The 20679-nt window shown below is 31.4% G+C and overlaps 2 protein-coding genes across 2 annotated transcripts; one reads left to right on the top strand and one right to left on the bottom strand.

Annotated features, from left to right (window-relative positions):
• Positions 1-1143: 1143 nt before the first annotated feature.
• Positions 1144-7278, bottom strand: eIF1 (eukaryotic translation initiation factor eIF1). The gene is made up of 3 exons (XM_023162817.2): positions 6974-7278; positions 5780-5937; positions 1144-1530 (listed from the first exon to the last, which is right to left on the bottom strand). Exons 1-3 carry the CDS (start codon positions 6999-7001, stop codon positions 1384-1386), a joined length of 333 nt encoding a protein of 110 aa, XP_023018585.1. The 5' UTR covers positions 7002-7278; the 3' UTR covers positions 1144-1383.
• A 3561-nt stretch (positions 7279-10839) lies between these two features.
• On the top strand, positions 10840-13689 carry LOC111507507 (three-prime repair exonuclease 1). The gene is made up of 3 exons (XM_023162818.2): positions 10840-11305; positions 12207-12678; positions 13072-13689. Exons 1-3 carry the CDS (start codon positions 10999-11001, stop codon positions 13271-13273), a joined length of 981 nt encoding a protein of 326 aa, XP_023018586.2. The 5' UTR covers positions 10840-10998; the 3' UTR covers positions 13274-13689.
• Positions 13690-20679: the final 6990 nt, after the last annotated feature.

Genomic DNA, 20679 nt, shown 5'->3' with positions numbered 1-20679 from the left:
GTCCATTATCGCGATAATTAATGTCATTTCTCGTTAGTGTGGCCCCAACATGATGGGTTCATGGAAGAGTTATAACATCCGAATATGTTCCCTTCATTAGAAATTATCGATTATTGTTTTTGACTAATTTCAAAGTACATTTGATTGAAGGTAAATTACTTTTCCTGAATTCTTCAATGAGTTTTCGTTGTCAACTTCCTAGTAGAATTAAGTCAAAGTGAAAATTATACAGCGTTTTACAGCACTGTGGCTACATCTAGTGAGCGCAAGTAGAAACTTTTGCAACACCAACGGTTGACCAAAGAACTATTTTTCCTGCGGCATTGTCAACCTTTCTAGATTTGGAGCTGCACATTAAACTTTCTTTGTAGGTGTTCTGTAATGCGAGGTGATTAAAATTTGTACCTTGTCCTAACCTACCTATAAAAATTAATAACATTTACCTACATATTTCTTCTCCTCTTTCGTTAGCACAATTGACCGAAATTTCGACTTGAAACTCGAAATTACGGGATTTAAAGTCAAAATTTCGAGTTTAGTCGTAATTTCCAAAAAACTAATGATAATATATGTGGCCCTTCTGCACTTACCTAGAAATTTGAGTACATCGTAACTAGTTTAATTTCACAATACGAATATTTTACTAGTGTTTACCATTTAAGTAAATTTTGCAGCTTATAAAATTCCATTGACTTGTTTATAAGGTCTAAGCTAAATATCGTCTAGGCAAAAAGCTTCAGTTTTACTTCTGAAAGTCTATGACAAATTTGAATTATATGGAGCATGTCACATGCAAAACCTACGAAATCGCTTAACTTATTATTAAATCATCTAAATTTGATCAGGATACAATATCGAGTGGTAACCCTGTGGTCTATCTTCAATTTTTTGAGATCACTCCAAATTGGATTTAATTACGGTGAAACAAACCTTTTTCAAGTTTGGCATCCCTGACAAGTCAAACTGCTCAAAAGAAAATATGTCCTATGAATTTTTTCAAATCTAAAATACATCCGTCTTTTCGATTCATCAATAACTTCCCAGTTTATCATCACTGATGACTATGGTTTAACCTCAAGGAAACTTAGTATTTTTGTTTGGTACATCAATCCAGACGTCAGAACTATTGAATAAAACACCAGAAACTAGACCAGACATTTATTATTTATCGGATTTCATTATAAACTAAACACAGTCAACATGAAAAGAAAAACACAAACATTGTGAACTAATGTATTTATGGAAAGGCACAATTATATAAAATTATTGTACAAAATTGCTACGTAGCAGCAACTTCGATTGGGCACATGCTGTTGAAAATTCCGTGATTTAAATAAAAGTGCGACATTTACATAGTTAAAAAAAAAACAACTTCGAGGCGCATTAGAAACCGTGCACCTTCAGTTGATCTGGTTTGGCCAGTCCTACTTTCGTAAGCCACTGACAGATGTTTTCTCGTTGATCACCTTGTAGTTGAAGAACTTCTCCGTATTCTGGGTGCTCTATCACAGTACCATTGCAGGCAAACTCCTAAGAATAAATAATTAAAATATAGTTGAAAAAAATATATAATTGGATATTAACTTTGTACTCCTACGAAAATGAGGAATGTTATTCCTGGTTACTGATTCAACAAGACATATATCATGTCCGAGTTTTCCAGGTCTTCTGAGGGGGTGGAAATGGGGGTAAGAATTGAAAAAAATTTATCATCAAAAGTTAACTCTTAATGATACCCAAAAGTTAATAACCCATTCAATGCTAATGAATTTTGGCATACTTCTGGTGGCTGACTTATATTTTCATGGAATTCTTATCGGTTTCGTCAAATTATTGCTATGAATGGTTCAGAACACTTCACACACACAAAGATTTTATGAGGATTTTATTAATAAGACTGTAAATACTGTCAACACAATTGCTCCAGTCAAGAGGTATTTTTCTCACCAAAATAGTCTTCCACGGTTTGACAAGGACCTAAAAGACATAATTAAGCAAAGAGATGAAGCATACCAAATTTTTAAACACAACAGGTGTGAAGTCAACTGGGAAAGATATAAAAGTCTAAGAAACTATGTAGTTAATTTACTGAAAACTAAAAAGCAAGAATATTATTATAATAAAATTGATTCAAGCTCTAAGAACCAACAACTTATGTGGAAAACCATTAAATCTCTAATTAATACTAAGTCTAATACAGTTGACACAAACAATATTGAATTTGAAGGAGAAAGGAGGAGGAAAGGAGGTTATGTAACATTTTGTAAATATAAATAATCGTTAAATATGTAAGCCTACTTTCTATAGATAACCATTCTAGAGTATTTAACATTAAAGATATATGGGTACTCCCGTCACGTCTCAAAATAATCCTCATTGCGCGATTCTGTAATTTTTGTAGTGTTCTCATTTCATTAAAATCACTTGTGTATGGAAGAGTGGGGCAATATTCAAAATGTGGTTGTATAATTGTCTTGTATACAATTATCCGTGATTGCATAGTTAAGTGTTGGAATACTCTTGTGAAAAAATATAATTTCTTCAAAGTAAAAATCAGGACAAGTAAAAATCCTTAGAGATGAAGCTGAAATAGCAGAAACTTTCAACAAATATTTTGAATCCAGCTTAGAAGAAATTGTTAAATCAATTAAGACTACTACTTCATGGAAAGGTGAAATTACGGCGGTCTCTAGTTTCGAAAGTTTTAATCAACTTGAATTGAAAGATCTTACAGGAATTGTTAATAGATTGGAAAATAAATCTGGAACTGAAATCTTAGATATCAAGTTTATTAAAGCTACGTTTGGAGTCATTGGTCATGTTTTGTTACATTTTATAAATATCTCTCTACAATATGGGCAATTTCCTGAGCACCTGAAAACTAGCATAATAGTACCTGTTCCCAAAGTCAAAAATACTAATAAAGCGGGAGAATTCCGTCCAGTAAACACCTTACCAGGAATGGAGAAACTACTAGAAATGGCTGTATACGATCAGCTCCTAAGTTATGTTGAGGCCAATAATATTCTCATAAGTAATCAATCCGGTTTTAGGAAAAATCATTCTTGTGAAACGGCTTTACAACTTACGATTAGTAAATGGACTCAATCTATTGACAACAGAGATTATGTTGTAACAGTATTCTTAGACTTAAGAAGAGCTTTTGAGACAATTGACCGTAATATATTAATGAAAAAATTGGAAGCTATAGGTCTTAAAGGAACAGTGCTAGGACGGTTTAAGGACTACTTAAGCGATCGAAGACAAATCACTAAAGTGGGTAATGTTCTCTCATCTCCTATTAACGCAAAATTTGGGGTACCTCAAGGAAGTGTCTTGGGCCCTTTACTATTTCTTATATATATTAATGACATCAGTTTATGTCAAAATTGTGACTTTATGAATTTATTTGCTGATGATACAATGTTACAACATCTCATGAAGATTTAGAGATAGCTTTGACAAAAATGAATATCTGCTTGGAGGAGATTCATAAATACTTGAACGTCAACAAATTAAAACTAAACGTGTCTAAAACAAAAGCCATGATTCTGACCACAGCATATAAATATATAAACATAAATTACTATTCTTTGGAAATTAATAAAGAAAAAATAGAATTTGTAACCGAAGTTAAATACCTGGGATTCGTGTTAGACAACTGTTTATCTTATAATGCACACTTCAAATACATAACTAAAAAAATATCAAAGAAACTTTACTTTTTTCTCGAATCTCTTATCATTTGTCAGTTTCTTCCAAGGTCACTATATATAACACAATCATTCAGCCTCATTTCGAATATTGTAGTACATTACTATATGGGTGTGATCAAAACAAAATTTCGACTTTACAAAAACTACAAAATCGTGGAATGAGAGTCATATTAAAATGTAATCATTATACAAGCATAAAGTTTATGCTCGACGCATTACAATGGTTATCAATACAAGAAAGGTTCTATAGATCAGCAATGATATTTATTTTTAAGACTATTAATAATATGTTACCATCTTATTTTGATGAATTCATTATTTATCGTGATAGTACTCACAACTACGAGACAAGACATAGTTATCTTTTTCACTTGCCAAGATGCAGATTAACCAGCTCAATGAAAATATTGTTTTATAAAGGTTTGAACCATTTTAATAAGCTGCCAAGAGACATAAAACAAAGCGAAAGTATTTATATATTTAAATCTAAACTAAACAACTATATTAAAACAAACACAATTTTGTAGGAAAAGGCTCAATGATGCAGAACATCAGTAGTCTTAAACCTTAACATTTATTATCATGTATCAGTAAGTTTTAAATTGTTAGTATAGTCTTATCTAAGTTAGTTAACTTTGAATTTTATTTCCTTTTCTATTTTATTTCTCAACATTGTTAGGTTACAGTCATATGTATGACTCTAGTTATTAGTTATTATTATTGTTGGTTAAGGACATATTATTATTGTTTACTGATTCATTATTATTATTATTGTATATTATTATTATTATTGTATGTATATTAGGATTTCCTAAATAAACGTATTCATTCAATCACTGGTATGATTCTAATCTAACGCGTTAACTAGCTAGAGAATAGTTATTTGCATTTATTTGTGCACAAGATGTCGGACGAACTTATTGAACTTGTTAGAAAATACGGGTTTGCATTTTTTCATTATCATTTTCTATCATACTCTACTCAAATTGATTTTTTGACATCCCGAAATCTTTCTTCATCACTGGTAAACGATATTCGCTTCGACTACCTGTCAGATAATTTACTGGATGAACCCAATATTTTTTTTCTTTCTTTTTAAGTAAACTTTACATCAGCAGGCACGTACGGTTTTCCTGAATATCACTATCTGAATTGGAGGAAAGCATTGTAGATGCTCGCATGCGTTTACTCCAAAGGCCACCACTGTATTGGCTCGAAACAACGTCAGAGCGCGCCCCGACACGACAGAATAGTCTGCACACTCGCTATCACGTCAGAGAGCATCACAACACACCACAACATATTAATGTAATTCCGGCTATACTTGCTGAAGCTCTATTGCTAATTGAGAAAAGGGAATATTTATTTAGGTGAGAAGATATCAATAAAAACTCCCCACAAAGGCGTGTACAAAGATTAGAAGTCCAATACAAGATAAGTTTTTCTTGTGAGATTTTACATGCTTCCATACATTACATTGTGTTGCATACCTTTATATGATATTCATTTTAATTCTGTCACAAATGTTTGAAGTATAAACTGAATGAGAAAAAGTAATTTCCTTGTAATTCATATTTGAAAGCAGTTGGATTTATTTTTCCAGATTGTTTCTTGAAGAAACTTTTGTGTATGATCTTTTTATCTTTGTAAAGAACTTTTATTGATGTCTTTACTTTTTCATCCTTTCTTCGAAAGATTCCCACTTTACGAATTATGATGAAGAAGTACCAAAGTCAGATTTGTTTTCCCAAAAATTAGTGTATTGTATTTAATGAGATACATAATTGTTATAATAATGAATTGATCATGTAGGGAAATTTTTTTGTGAAATTAATGAGGGGAGGAAAAAAGTTGATGTCTCTATTTTCACAATTGGTGTAGAACTTATTTTAGAATCACCTAATGAATATTATAATATTATTGAATTTGAGATTTAGACTGAAGAACTCTAAAATCAACAAAGTTGCAAAAATTTGAAGGATAAAACAATTTACTGGCAAAAATCAAAATCAACATTCTGAAAGGGGAAGATAACTTTTTCTCTGAAAAAAAAACAAGTTTACCTTTTTACATGCTCGAACAATTTTCTTCAGGTCATATTCAGATGAGAGTCCTTGTACAGTGGTTAGAGTCTTACGACCATTACGTTGTTGTATTCTTATATGAACGAGTCCGTCTTGAACATCATCGTCCGCACCCTTACTTGCATCAGCAAAGGGGTCTGAAAAATAAGCACACCAATGAAATGTTGAATTTGTTCAGTAGGTACATAATCCGAAGCAAGTTTCAGAAATACGGCTATTTCCAAATTCTACAAGTCATCACAAGATTGTGTAATATAAAATCTTAAATTTCCAAGAAAAATTGAATGATTGGAAAAAAAATTGGAATAATTTTATGATAGAGATGACAAACATTGGGAAATTTACTTAGGAATTGCGTTAAGAACAATAAAAAATCAATAACAAAAAAGATATTGCATTTAATTTAGAGTATGGTCAAAAATGATAAAATCGATAGTAACATTCACACGTAGGTACTCCTGAATCAAATTAAACTAATAACTAAACGTATGAAATGTATGTACTTAATAAATGAAGTACATACATTATCAAGTTAATTAAGAAATATTAGTACCTAATTGTTTATATAACTGAAGTTGGTGGATGTGCACGAAATTTCATCAGAAAGCATTCAAAATGACAAGTCTTAAAAATTAATGTTTTAAATAATATATAAACTTTTCTGTCCATGAAACAATTACTTACATACATCTGAATCAAAATTCAACTACTTGTACACTGAATATTTCAGCTCACTGATTAAGCTAATCTCCATTCCAGAAATGTTTTCTTCTATTTTGGAAAATATCCGTCTTTTTGTGGTAAAGGAAAGGAGAAAGCCAAAGAGGGCATTTCTTAAAGGAAATTCGTTGTAGAATGGAATTGGCCAATACTTGGCCAAAATCCATTTCAATGCATTTTCAATATATTTGAAGTCGCACATGCAGGTTAAATAAAGCGAAAGGAAAATAATTACCGTTATTTGACGATTTACTTCTCTATACTTTTGGATTTAACCCCGGATGAGAAAAAGCGGATTTTAATATATATATATATTTTTCAACTAAAATAAAGTGTGAGTCGCTTTCAAGCAACTAATATAGGTATCTCTTGAGGAAATCATGCAATTTCCTTGTGATTTTAGAAGTAGCCATTTTGTCTTCAGAGGTCTGATCCTTCAAGAAATCAACTTACCAAATGTGTTGAGATTCTGGATGGACATACGATTTTCAAAATATACTTTGAAAAATAAAAATTGCTGCAATCTGCACTAGATTTTGGAATCCGGTAACTTCTGACAACTTTTGACGCTTCACAACCGACGAATTTTATTACGAAAGATGACTCACAATCCGCAAATATGAATCGACGACAAGAAAGGTCGGATTTTGTGATGACGATGACGCACTACAGGTAGACAACGTTGCAAAAAAATGGGACAAAATGAATTTCAAAAACAAAAATAGACCTTTGAATTTTGGAGATTGAAAAGTAGCTTGACAGTAAGTTATAATTATCGATATCGGTATGTCAGTTTGAAAAACAAAATGATATCGCCTAAAATAAAATTTTTTGAATTCCTTTATTTTAGTTCAGTTGGTGTCCATGGAGCAATTCTAGGCTCTTTCCAGTTGATGCGCCTTTTGCTCCGAAGATTTGTGTCCGAAGTTGAAGACTAATAGTTGAAATACGGACACATCTTTGAAACAAATGCTTATTCTATTAAGAATGATTTTCCTTGACTTTGAAAGGACAGTTTTCATTTCTTTTTTTTTTCAGATTAAAAAATATATTTTCACAAAGTTTTTATTTTTCAACTATAAGCCTGGTGTTTATGATGGAATCGGCCGATAGTTGATGACAATCCATAACTAACGTATTCTAAAAACACTTTATTGTGTGATTTTCACTGGACAGTTTTATAAAAACGCAACACGTGTTTCGCCATACAATGGCTTCCTCGGGTGTGTTTTAATGATTAAGATACGCGTTTTTGTAAAACTGTCTAGTGAAAATCACACAATAAAGTGTTTTTAAAATACGTAAGCCTGGTGTATATAAGAACTGACGTATATGTTTAACTCCGAACCAAAAAATCATGCATCAGAAGATTGAATATTTTTTTTATTTTATATCAATGATCGCGAATTGTTTTAAGATACATTAACAACAAATATAGAGAATCTCAATGAAGAATTCAGTGAATATTCTAATGTAATTGTCGTATATTTTATTTTATGTAAACCCGTCACCAAAGTTAATATATTTATTGAAAAAGGAATATTTTCAGAAGAAAGAAGACAAAACCCGTTTGAAACAATTACTTTCACTTGAACGAAACTTTCATATGAACAATGAGTTTCTCAAAAATAACTTTTTTTCTATTAAGCTTGTACTACAAATATTCGTTATGGAATTGAAACAGAAAGCATTCATTGGAACACTACACAATGTGATATAAAAGAGTATCGATATAAAATATCATTTATTTGGAATAGTATCATTCTCAATGGTGTAATTAGAAGTTTCGGAATAAGACACTTGTCTTATAACCTCACCCAGAACAGTGTCGGCACATAAGTCAATGTGTGTATTTTAAAAAGGCAGAATGGACATTATGTTATTCTAGTTATCATTTTCTTTCATCTTCTCATAGTACATTTTTCATTGAAATAATTCACTACTAAACTGCTTTCTAACGGTATACGTTCTGACTATTTATCACCTTCTCTTATACAGCTAAATATTGACTTACAAGTTCAATAAGCTCTTACTGCTGAAAAATAAATTGAATGGTCATGCCAATGATTTGTCCTATATGATAGCACCAATAAACACAGATAGAGAGACAGAGATATTTGTCCATTCTCTGGTCATTAATCACAAATGCATAGGCATCTTATTTATAAGATAGAGGTTTTCTAGATTATGTTTCCAGGACGTGCTTCAGTTTCTTCCATATATATCACCACAGAACATAAAGTTTTAGTTTTTTTTCAAATGCGGTATTTGTAATGTTGGTGTTGGTGAGTCACTATCGTGAACTGAAAATCAATTTGTGTTTTATATCATTCATTCGACCGTTCATTATATCCTAGGCGAACAAATCGTAATCGTGTACTTCAAAATGACTGACTCTCTTCCGTAGTTGAAGAATTCTGTGTTAGTAGTAGAAGCAGCTATAGCCTATATTCTATTCGAGTTCAGCCTAAGACTAAAGACACGCGACTAACTATGCCGGTGGGGATTATTAGTCGCAGCCTTTGATCAAAATACGATGTAAAACCGCTTTCATTCCCACTATTACAATTTTAGAAGTTTGTTTGAAATACATATTCGCTAAAAACAATTGACACGTACACGTATGCGCGGTTTCACAGGCAGTAGGAGCAGGCAGTTAGATGTTCGAAAACGTGCATATGTTTTATAAGGTAAGATCCTAAGATCCATATTGTAAACGATGATGTTGTCGATCCAAGATTGGCTCATAAGATATTCGGGATTAAACTTTAGAATATTGCGATAGTATTAATGTTTCCAATGAAAGTAGTACAATATAGGTAGCCATATCCATGACCCAATTCACTATAATAACAATAAACATCGGGAGATATAATTCATTGAAGTATTCACTGAAACTGATATGTCGTAGGAACATAATTCGAGCTAACTGACCCTCACTCATCAGTATGGTTCTATGGTTCATTTAAATGCAATGATGGGTGACATAAGGTCATTGCACTGGTCGTACGAGCTATTGGGCGTTATTTTAACAGACCTTTCGAAAATAAATTAACCTAAAAATTAGTTTTTGTGGAGCTGTGGTTCACGGGCACAGAACTAATAAGTTATAGTTCTGTGTTAGCGAGAAACGCATTTCCGTCAAACTCAAAACTCAGTAGAAGAATGTTAATATAGGTATCTACTTTTTCATTCCTAATATAACATGGAATGGAAAAGTAGGTATATTAGCTAAATTTGGAACTACATTTGAATATACCTTTGGAAACAAAAATAGATAAAAAGATAATTTTGCCTATTCTTAAACAAAAAATATTTATGGAATTTAGAAACCAGTGGAAAACAGATATAAAAACAAAAGGTATTACATAAGGCGAAATTCATACAGAATACCCGGAAACAATATGGTATAATCAATTTCCCTATCAAAACAGAAGACATATTACAACCATAATAAGGATGAAAACAGGTCATTGTTTAACAAACAAGCATTTACATAGAATTAAAGTAAGAGACAGTCCATACTGTGAATGTGGGCAAGAGGAAACGTTGGAACATATTTTTTTCGAATGTCCAATCAACATTATACCAAATGTCGATATGTATCGGACGTTTATTGAAAACGGAGTGGTTCTCCCCCTGAACTTCCTAACAATTAAAAAAAATATAACACCAAAAATAGTTAAATTAATTAATAATTTTTTAGCATATAATAAAATAGAACTATAGAGAAAAAAAAAAGAAAAGAAAAAAAATAGATACAAAAAAAGAAAATAGGTTGAAAAAAAACAGTATACAAAGAATAATGAAAATTAAAAATATTTGTATATATATATATATATATATATATATATATATATATATATATATATATATATATATATATATATATATATATATATATATATATATATAAAATTTATATATATATATATATAAATTTTCTATTATGTAGGATCCCATCTTTAACTTTTTCCATCCTGGGTGCTTTCTATCCGAGGCAGCATTTCGGTTTGTGTTAATGCTTCACTGCTGCCCTGAAGCGAGAAGAGTCTAAACCTACTATTAATAACGGTCTAGCGCACAGAAAAAAACAAAGAAAAGGAGATGGAAAAATAGAGACAATACATTTACAAGGAAAAAACATGGAATACAATATTGTGTAATACAAGACTTTTGTACTCCCCGGACAAAGTTTTTGTTACAGTCAACACTGTAATAAAAAGAGTACTGGTCATAATAGCGCCAAACCTGGAAGCTGAGAGTGAAATTAAAAGAAGAAGAAGAAGACTTATTAACTTATTTTACTTATTAACCAAATTTTTTTGTGTGGTTGGGAAGGGTAGTTGGGTAGTATCTAATCTAGTATCTAGTATACAGACTGTCCACGTACAAAGATAGTATTTATTTAACTATTTAAAAGTATAAAAACACTCAAAATGCTGTGGTAATGAAGAAACAAAAACAATTTAGTTTTAATGTACCTTTCTATCCTAAGGCTTTGTAAACTTTTTCGAATTAGTACTATTCCATTTTCACGAGGAATTCGAAAGATGAATGAATCATGTTCGGAATCATATGATATAAAAACTTTTGTTTTTATGGATACGGAAACAACAGGTTTGCCTTCTGCTGAAAATAATAAAACAAAGATTACTGAACTTAGTATGGTTGCTGTTCAAGCAAATCATATTCGACTAGGAGTATTTCCACGAGTTCAGAACAAATTGAATTTTTGTTTCAATCCCTGCAAATTAATTTCTGATGGCGCTGAAAAAATTACAGGTGCGTACATTTTTACCATTATCTTAGTTGAGAATATTGATCGCTGTAACAAATATAGCTTTCCAAAGGGATATGTTCCTGGGCATCTTGTTTTTTATACTTCAATAACCTTTTTAACTTTTAAAATTGGAGGATATTTCACCATTTTAGCTGATAATTTATGGCATAAAGAAGAGGAATCCACCCTCTACAATGAAAAAGCTAATGATATATCTACAAATTCAGGAATGGTCTTATGATAATCAACTTTCTTTCAATATAATAAAAACAATTTTTTTAACATTTCAACATATACCTAGTACCAGTGACTTCAATTTTAGAAATCATGTCCATAGTTTTTTAAAATTTTGGAAAAGTTATGCCTGGTATACATAAATCAAACTCCATATTACTTGGTGTATTGGTTGAACCAGTCAAAATAATAATAGGAATACCCTGTCCTAACTTATTGAGATCTTAATCTGCTATAATCCTATTGAAAATACATTATCAACTTCAAGCATTTCAGAAATAGCTGAAATATTACATATATTAGAGGTATTTTCATAATATAAATTAATAACTTGGCAAGTCTCTAATGTATGTTGAATAATTTACTTATATGTACCCAAATATTTGTCTGTATTTTTTATATTGTGAATGCTTTTTTATTTTTAATTGTCAAAATAACTTTGACAAAAAACAACTTATTAGTACTATCCAAATACTAACTTCTAGAACTAAGAAAGAATGTATTATACATCTTGAAAATATTAAAATATATAAATTTCACATGTTAAAATAGACTGGTAAATTGGTTATACCAACGCCATTTGAACTCATCACACACACAAGTGAGATATCCTCAGATAATGAAGTATCCTCTGATTGATTGATTGATAAATTAAATATTATTTTTCAGGTTTATCGAATCATCTTCTAGAGAACTTACCCAGTTTTTCAGCAGGAACAGTGGCATCCATTAACGCTTTTTTGAACCATAATCCCCAACCAGTATGTTTAGTTGCTCATAATGGAAATCATTTCGATTTTCCCCTTTTACACACTGAAATTAACAAAACCAAAAGTTCATTGGCAGAAAACATTTTGTGTATAGACTCTATAATTACATTTCAAGATATTCATTTCCAAGACACTAGAGCAGAAAAAATATCTCAAGAGACTGTGCCTATTGAACTCACAGACGATTATGATTTGCTTTTATGTAGTGCCGCTGAACAGTTGGAACAACAATGTATCGAAAAGGCCCTCAAGGTTCAGAAAATAAATGAAACTACACCAAAGAAACAAAAAATAAGGACTGATACCTCAGAATTTCCTTATCCATCTAAGATGAGGAAAGGTGTTCGAAAAAAATTCCGCTTCAATTCGGGGTAAGTTAGTTTAAATGATCTAATTGCCCTTAATATATCCCTGAGTATCACTGAAGAGTCCAACTAGTCAAGCGTAAACAGTTTACGCTTGAGGAACCTTTTGTATAGCGAAACACATGTCACGGCTTTATAGTGAAAATCATACAATAAACTATTAATTAGTTTTAATATGGATTTTCAACAAGTATCAGCCAGTTCTAATCAATTATTAACAGATATACTTATAGAATGTTTGGCAAAATCATTAAGTATAACATATTTTTGAGGAATAGCACATTTTTCTTTGTAAAAACTCCATTGGATTTTCTAAGTAATTTATTGGGACGAATACAGCTGTATATACAGCTGTATAAAGTTCCCATCATAATTTTAAATAAATGAAATAATTTTCAGGATTAGCTTCAAACTATGTGATGTATACACCAGACTGACGAATCGACCTCCTGAAAATCTCCATCAAGCCGAAGGTGATGTTTTGATGCTAATTACTTGTGCTGCTACTCTTGGCGACAAGTTTGTTGATTGGGCCAATCTGAATGCCAGGAAATTCTGTGATATACCTGCTATGGTACCTGGAAAAAAAATCGGAACCTGATTAATGGGATTTATATTTTTCTAAAACAAAATTTTTATGCACTGATCTATTTTTATTTATATTTTTAAATAGAATGTTTTTTATCTTTATTGAGAGAACCTGCAGTTTTAGTTCTGATATATTTGCTGTGTGTACCTGAAAAAATCAGAACATAATGTTGTTGAAACATGTGTTTTCTGCTTTTATTGAAAATAGTTTTTATACACAGGTTTATATTTTCAAATAGAACATGTTTGTTGACATGTACGTAGGGTTTTGGTTCTGAAAAAATAATTTAAATTTATATTTGCTAAACATTTTATAGCATTCATTTTCATCAATATTTTTAATTATGTTTGTTGCTTTTATTTAATGAAATTCTAAATAACGGTTCTGAACAATTGAAATGAAAATTTGTAATAAATACTATTCCATTATTTGAAGTGTATTATTTGCTGACTGCAATTGAATTAAATTTATCTATGGAATGGGTTATAAGAAAACTACACTTATTTTATTCATATTCCGATGATGCTAACCTGGTGTCAAAAAGACAGCAATTTTCTTCTGATGAGGGAAAAGTATGTTTAATAGAATAATTCCACGTCATAGGTTCTAAATTCTACCTATGAAGGCTCATAATCTCTTTCGTACTTTCATAGCATAGTTATGAGTTGTCGGATAACATGAATTTAAAGAGTGTCTCTCTGCTGTACTATTAATCACATGTGGGAAAGTGAAAGCTCAATAATCCTTAGCTTGCACAAATATTGGCTTTTTGAGGACTGTCCTTTATATGACTTATCCAGATGAATCAAGGTTTATTATTAATTCATATAAACCAGCAGATACATATTTTAGATGTAATTTTCATGTATCGGAATTTGTACCGGTCAATTTATTTGAGGAGGACACAATAGTAGTAGCAGTAGTAGTTAATAAATAAAAGTTAAGTAAATAAATAATAAAAATACGTAGTACAGTACGGACGTGAATAGTCCCCCTTTTTAATAATAATAATAGCTTTATTGTCCAACAGTTATCCATTTACAGGACTTGACTATAAACGAAAAATAAAATGAACAAAAAAGAAAAACTAATTCTAATTACCTACTTCAAGTACATGTTAGCAATTCTAATAATGTTATGAAGGTTAGTGAGGAATAAATCACCATGGGCACAAATGCTATTGAAATTTGTGCACATAACATATATTGGGGAATTGAGCATAATGTTAGTCTTGCTCTGAGAGGTCTAAAAATGGATTGAAATCGTGAAGCTGGCCGTGGTACATTGAAGTTAATTTGTTCAAGAATTTTAGGACATTCAACTCTCTCATTCACTAACTTCAATAAAAAAATGAGCGACGCACATTTTCTGCGATGCTCTAAACTAAAAAGTTCCAAAGTTCATATATGACATCATTACTGATTTCTCTCTCAGGGTAAGAACCATCTATTCTGAAAATTAGAAAGTTACAAAACTTTCTTTGAACTCTTTCAATGGCTATGATATGAATCTCATAGAATGGACTTCAGACGATACTTGCTTATTCTATCTTCGAACGTACGAAGGTGAAGTACAACAGCTTCATGGCTTTAATATTATGAAAGTTTCTGCAATTTCTAACAATGAAACCATAAGCTCTGAAAGATTCTGAAACTTTTTGTGAAATAGTTTTTTTTTATTAAAATTATAACAACAGCGTACAGTACAACATAGTTAAGACATTACCTATAAATATAAAATATGTTGTTATTCTCCCTAATCAGCAAAAATGCTGGTCTCGGGATTCACAAACATTCAACATGACAAATGAAACATAACAACTAGTAAACCACTACTAAGCTCAAAGTATACTTGTATATACAGGATTGTATAATCCTTTGTACGTTCTTACTATGCTCAGGTGCAAGTCATTTCTACCCCTTGAATCATACTCATAAAACTGGTTGTTGACTAGTAGATCGTTGTTGCTTTTGATTATTTTGTTTTTTATTTTATATATGTTCTTGCATTGCTCAAGTTTAAGTAGATATTTAATTGAGTGTAGTTCAGTCTGTGAGAATAAATCATTTGTGTGGGTTCGAAATGGAATTTGAAATAAACTTTTTATTGATTTATTTTGTAGCGTTTGAATTTTTGCGATGTTTACATGCATTTATTACCTTTGTTAGCGTATCCATTGTGTATATGGATTCACAATTTTGTGACGCGTCCCTAAATTTTTGTTTGAATAAATCTTGCTTAACTCCACTCAAGTTTGTTAGTATCTTTGGTTTACAGTATACAGGCTCAATATCTTCATTGATATTTAATGGCTTATGATCAGACAGAGCATAGTTGTATATTGAGACATCACACTTAATATTTTTATTAACCAGGACATGATCCAGTAGAGAATTCGTTTTGCTTGTTTGTCGAGTAGCATTATTCTGGTCAACTATGTTACATACTCTAAAACCACTCATAGTTACCACATCAGTGTATTCTTTTGTTTCCTCTGAATCTGCATTCAGGAGATTGACATTCATATCTCCCAGTACAATAGTTTTATTCTTTTTGTTACATAATATATTCTGAAATATATCGATAAATTCACTAAACTGATATTTAGGTGGTCTATACATTCCATATATTTTCAGATTCAACTGCCATTAAACAATATTGATCAGAACCATCAACTTTTTCTATCACACTGAAATCAATATGTTCACAAATATATACCGAAACACCTCCAGCTCTTTCTTCTTTGCAGGAGTGAACAGCCACAAATCCATCTAGATCAAAAAATTGAACTTCATTGTCAGACAGCCATGTCTTCGTCAATACCAAGATATCACAGCCATTTGTTTTTATAAAACAATTTAGTTCGTCCAACTTATTACGCAAACTTTGCATATTAGCATAGCAAATGCGAAGTTTGTTTGTCAGCCTAAGTACCTAACTAGTTTTTTAAGTCATCTTCGTCATTAATCAGGTTAACTTTGCTACCTTCGTCCTTCTTTAGGAAAATGTTTCCATCCTTGACCCAGATAAACCTGAAATTGTGTTCCTTTCTGAAATTCCTGGCCTTTTTATATAGCTCCTGTTTTCTTTTTGTAAGGTCATGGTCAACGTATATAGGTTCAATCGAAGGGTTATCGAAACCGAGATCTTCGGTAGTAATTCTCTTTTTTCTGGTAACTTGCCAAAACGTCTCCTTACTTTGCGGATTTTGAAAACAGACCTTTATTGGTGCTGGATATTTGGATCCTTTCCCAAGCCTATATACTCTAAGATTTTAATTTTCCGTCTGTATAGTACCCATTTTTTTCACGATCTCCATTAGGTTTTCTACACTTTCTGATTCCGGAATTCCCTTAATAATAATGTTGTTATTAAGTTCCTTCTGTTCCCTGACATCAATTTCATGGTTTAGTTGTTTTTTCAGGTCTCTCATTTCGTTTTGTAGTCCTTTATTGACATCGAATTGTTCTTAGTATTTGGTCATTAAATCAGAGTAGTTTTTATACATTTCAAACAATTTATTCGTCATTTCATTTACAGCTATAATTAAATCGTTGAGGGTACATTGTCTTCCTAAATTTTCATCCAGCTCGTCTTCATTATCCAGTTTTTTTCCTTTGTTGTGATTATCAGTCGACATATATAACCTCCAAATTACCATATGATTCGCACATCCATGTCTACCAAATGTTAATTTATGATCGAATATTACTCCTAGGTCTTTGATCTCATTACATCTCAGCAGATTTGGAATCCTGTATTACATAAGGGAATGTATAAACCTCTTTTTTCGACTATAACTCACTACTTTAACATTTCTCCTCATTGAGTTTCAATTTATTATTGCTACACCAATCAACAAGAAATTGTAACTGAGATTGAAGATTTACACAATCACCTACTTCCTTAATTATAGAAAATAATTTCAAGTCATTCGCGAAGCATAACTGCTCACAAGCTAAACTTTCACATAAGTCATTATGTACCTCAGGGCTCCTAGGTTGGAGCCCTGAGGTACACCAGAAGAAGCTATATATGTTCTAGATTTATAACCGTTATAGGACACGAATTGTTTTCTACATGTCAGATAGGATTGCATCAGCTGACAGGCAGTATTTGAAAAACCAAAATTCATCAGTTTATTGAGCAAGACACCATGATCAATTTTATCAAATGCTTTAGAGAAATCCGTGTACCTATATAACATCAACTTGGTCATTGTTATCTAATGCTTTTTTTAACTTTTGAACAGGACAAGATATCAAGGTCGGAGAAATTTTACGTAAAAAGTACTTTTAACGTTAAAACATTATTAATACTTTTTGTTGTATCACTCGTTGCCGAGAAGGCGCAGCCAACTTTATTTTTTGAAGTAGAAAAGGGTTTTTGTATTAACTCGTTTGATGGGGGTATTTCAATTCTTCATCCAATTATTTTTTATTGTTGGAAATCGAATTAGCCGTTCCCGAGTAATCAGCAGGTTTAAATCAGTTTCAACTCCAGTTCATTGCAATGTTAATCATTATCTCCCTGGGCAATAAAGAAATCTGTTTTCAATTATTTTTTGTACATTATGAAATGTTCCTGAAATGAATTGTGGTTGTGTATCCTACACTTCAGCTATCAAGTATTTCCTCAAAAACATCTAGAGGCGTCATATCAGAAATCATGTTTGTCTACCGGTTTGGAAAATTGTCAAATCCGAATGTGTTTTCAAATGATATCAGATTTCAGCAAGATGTGGTACCTTTTTATTGCGACGAGCTGATTTGAAAGTGGCTAGATGAGAATAATTCAAATCAGTGGATAGATAAACGTGGTCCCTTAGAATGGCCCGCTGCATTACCTGATATGACTCCTTCAGAGGTGCTCCTAACGAAATTACCCGAGAAACATTACGTAATGAATTTGTTAACAATCTTAATTATTGTGTAGAAGTGTATGGTGTCCGATTCGAACAACTATTGGAATTGAACGAGTTTGGAACACAATTTTTCTCAAAATCATGATATTTATTCTTTGTTTGTAAATCCTTCAAACTAATGTAAAGCGATTATAATTACTCGAGAACGGCTGATCAGATTTTCAAAAACAAAAAACTGTTGAAAATAACTGAAAATTTAAATACATATCAAACAATTACAATTATATTGTAATAGGCGTAGCCGCCATATTGAAATGGCGGTAATTCCAAACATTCGTACTGTTTTAATCAACAATGGCTGGGCAAGGAATATTATCTCTACAACCAAATAAATTATTGGAAAACACCATCGATGCTGCTTCACTTTTTTATAATGCAGTCGATGCTCATAATTGTGAACAATTAAAGAGGTGGTTAAAATGTCATGGGCGTTCGCAAAAAGGAAAAAAAAGTGAGGTGATTGAGAGGTTAGGTATCAGCATTTGTTTACTATCTAAAACATATTAAAAAAATTAGTATGTAGAGTTTTATTCCTATTAATAATGTCAATTTATTTGATGTACCTAATTGAAAATATATTTCAGTTGACAAGAATATTACTTATGGAACGAATAAATAAATCAAGCCATTAATATTTTGAGGGTGTATATATGACATTATTAAGTAGACAAATATGTAAATACTGAAATGAATATGTTTAGTAATTTTTATTAGAGGGAAATATTGAATACAACATGATATACTTATATGAAATTCATCTATTTTTGTATATTCAGATCCATTTGCTTTTTCCATATCTACTCTTCTATATTTTTCAGATAAGCTGGTTCTTGCTTTGATCACCTATAAACAAGAATGAGGTTATAACTCAGAAAATTATATTTCTGTATAATTTATTTTGTACCTTACCTTATTAATTGATTTTTAAATATGTTGAAATTCCTGATAGCTTAGGATCAGGGTTTTGTTCAGTTGGATCACTTTCTCCAATGAAATGTAGTGAGCAAATATAAGTATCCTTGATAATATCATCAATAGATTTAAAGCCTCGGTCACTCCTGCCACACTTTTTCACCCATAATTCACATTTCACACATTTTGCACATGCTTTAATATGTAATTTGCTTAATGATTTGATTATTTTTTTGCGATATTCAAGACAAGGCTTTGGAAAATTTATAAAATCGTAGGTATGTGTTGGTTTTGAATGATTTGTATCGTGTATCACTTTTACATACTCCATAACAACACCGTTTTGTTGTTCCTTTTCGTACAGATAACATAATTATAATGGAGTATAAACATTTTTTCTGTTTATATTGACTTACTACTTTATTTTTTTTTACTTTTTTTACAATGAATAAACTTTAATTTATATTTTAATTTTTAAAACACGAGTTGCGGGCTCTTTAACATGGTTGTTTACAAAAAACAGTACGAAAAAGATGGCTGATACTGACGGAAGCGCACAAAAATTTTTTGTGATGAAAAGGCCTGTTGTTTGAATTGTCCGCATAGGATGAAATTGCAGGAACGTTAGTTACAAATACAAGTGGTAAAAAAAACAAAGTTTTATTTCTCATTTTCATGATGGATGTGGCCGTAGTAACGGCCACATCCATCATTTTACTTTCTTCCTTTCTTTGGAAAATTACCTACCTCATTTTTTTGTGTTAAAGATAAAGAAGTTTAAGTGCTCATAAAACACTCGAAATGTTGACAGTGGCATACGGCGACTGTACTCTGTTCAGAATAATGTTTACAAGTGGTACAAGCTTTTCACAGAATATTGAGAAGATGTCAACAACGACGTTCGTCCTGGACGTGCTAACACTTCAACAATGTATGGAAATGTTTGGGAAAGTGAAGATAATTGTTTTGGAGAATCGTCGAATCGCTATTCGAGTTGCTGACGAGTGGCCAAACAGCCTGAAACTGGTCTGCAAGTGTGTTCCAATAATTGAAAGTCAATGCAGGAATAACTTCAGTGAAGAATCTTGTACTGACACCTGTCGGATATATTCCAACGTCCTTCGTGGTATTAGCCAGGGGAGTAGTTGTTTTCTGATAGGTGTCAGTCCATTAACCTATAGTGTAGGAAGTTAGCCTGAACGAATTGTTCTTTTAGATGATTTGCCCACTGACTATATGTGAGATGAAAACTTATTATTTAAATTTTATTAGTAGGCTCCTCGAATAATAATATTAATGAATGACGTCACTGGAGGTTACAAGAAACGGTTGTGTAGAAATAAAAGTAAATGTATAAATAAGATGTTTCAACGAATAAACCCTGGAAGAGTTCCTGATTTGGTCCTTTTTATCGAAACAAAACTCAACACAAAACAACAAATTACAGAAATAAACTCAAAATTGAACTGAAAACAAACAAGTCCCTTAATTAAACTAAAACAACAAACACAGCAAAATGACTTGTTTGTATATTTTTTTGGTACTTTTCTTCATGTCAGGTATCTTTTTGAATTCAAACGTA

This window comes from Leptinotarsa decemlineata, unplaced genomic scaffold (assembly GCF_025532065.1).
Source record: "Leptinotarsa decemlineata unplaced genomic scaffold, Ldec_3_MD MMD2_tig00002082_RagTag_RagTag, whole genome shotgun sequence".
Taxonomy (NCBI): Eukaryota; Metazoa; Arthropoda; class Insecta; order Coleoptera; family Chrysomelidae; genus Leptinotarsa; species Leptinotarsa decemlineata.
The sequence above is the reverse complement of the archived record's forward strand: the minus strand, read 5'-3'. Positions and strand labels throughout refer to the sequence as shown.

Excerpts from the sequence above, each read along its gene's own strand:
- eIF1 (XM_023162817.2), bottom strand. The coding sequence starts at position 7,001 with ATGTCCATCCAGAATCTCAACACATTTG. Across the intron at positions 5,938-6,973 it reads CCAGAATCTCAACACATTTG|ACCCCTTTGCTGATGCAAGT; the intron begins GTAAGTTGATTT and ends CTTATTTTTCAG. Across the intron at positions 1,531-5,779 it reads TTGTTCGAGCATGTAAAAAG|GAGTTTGCCTGCAATGGTAC; the intron begins GTAAACTTGTTT and ends ATTTATTCTTAG.
- LOC111507507 (XM_023162818.2), top strand. The coding sequence starts at position 10,999 with ATGTACCTTTCTATCCTAAGGCTTTGTAAACTTTTTCGAATTAGTACT. Across the intron at positions 11,306-12,206 it reads TGGCGCTGAAAAAATTACAG|GTTTATCGAATCATCTTCTA; the intron begins GTGCGTACATTT and ends ATTATTTTTCAG. Across the intron at positions 12,679-13,071 it reads AAATTCCGCTTCAATTCGGG|GATTAGCTTCAAACTATGTG; the intron begins GTAAGTTAGTTT and ends AATAATTTTCAG.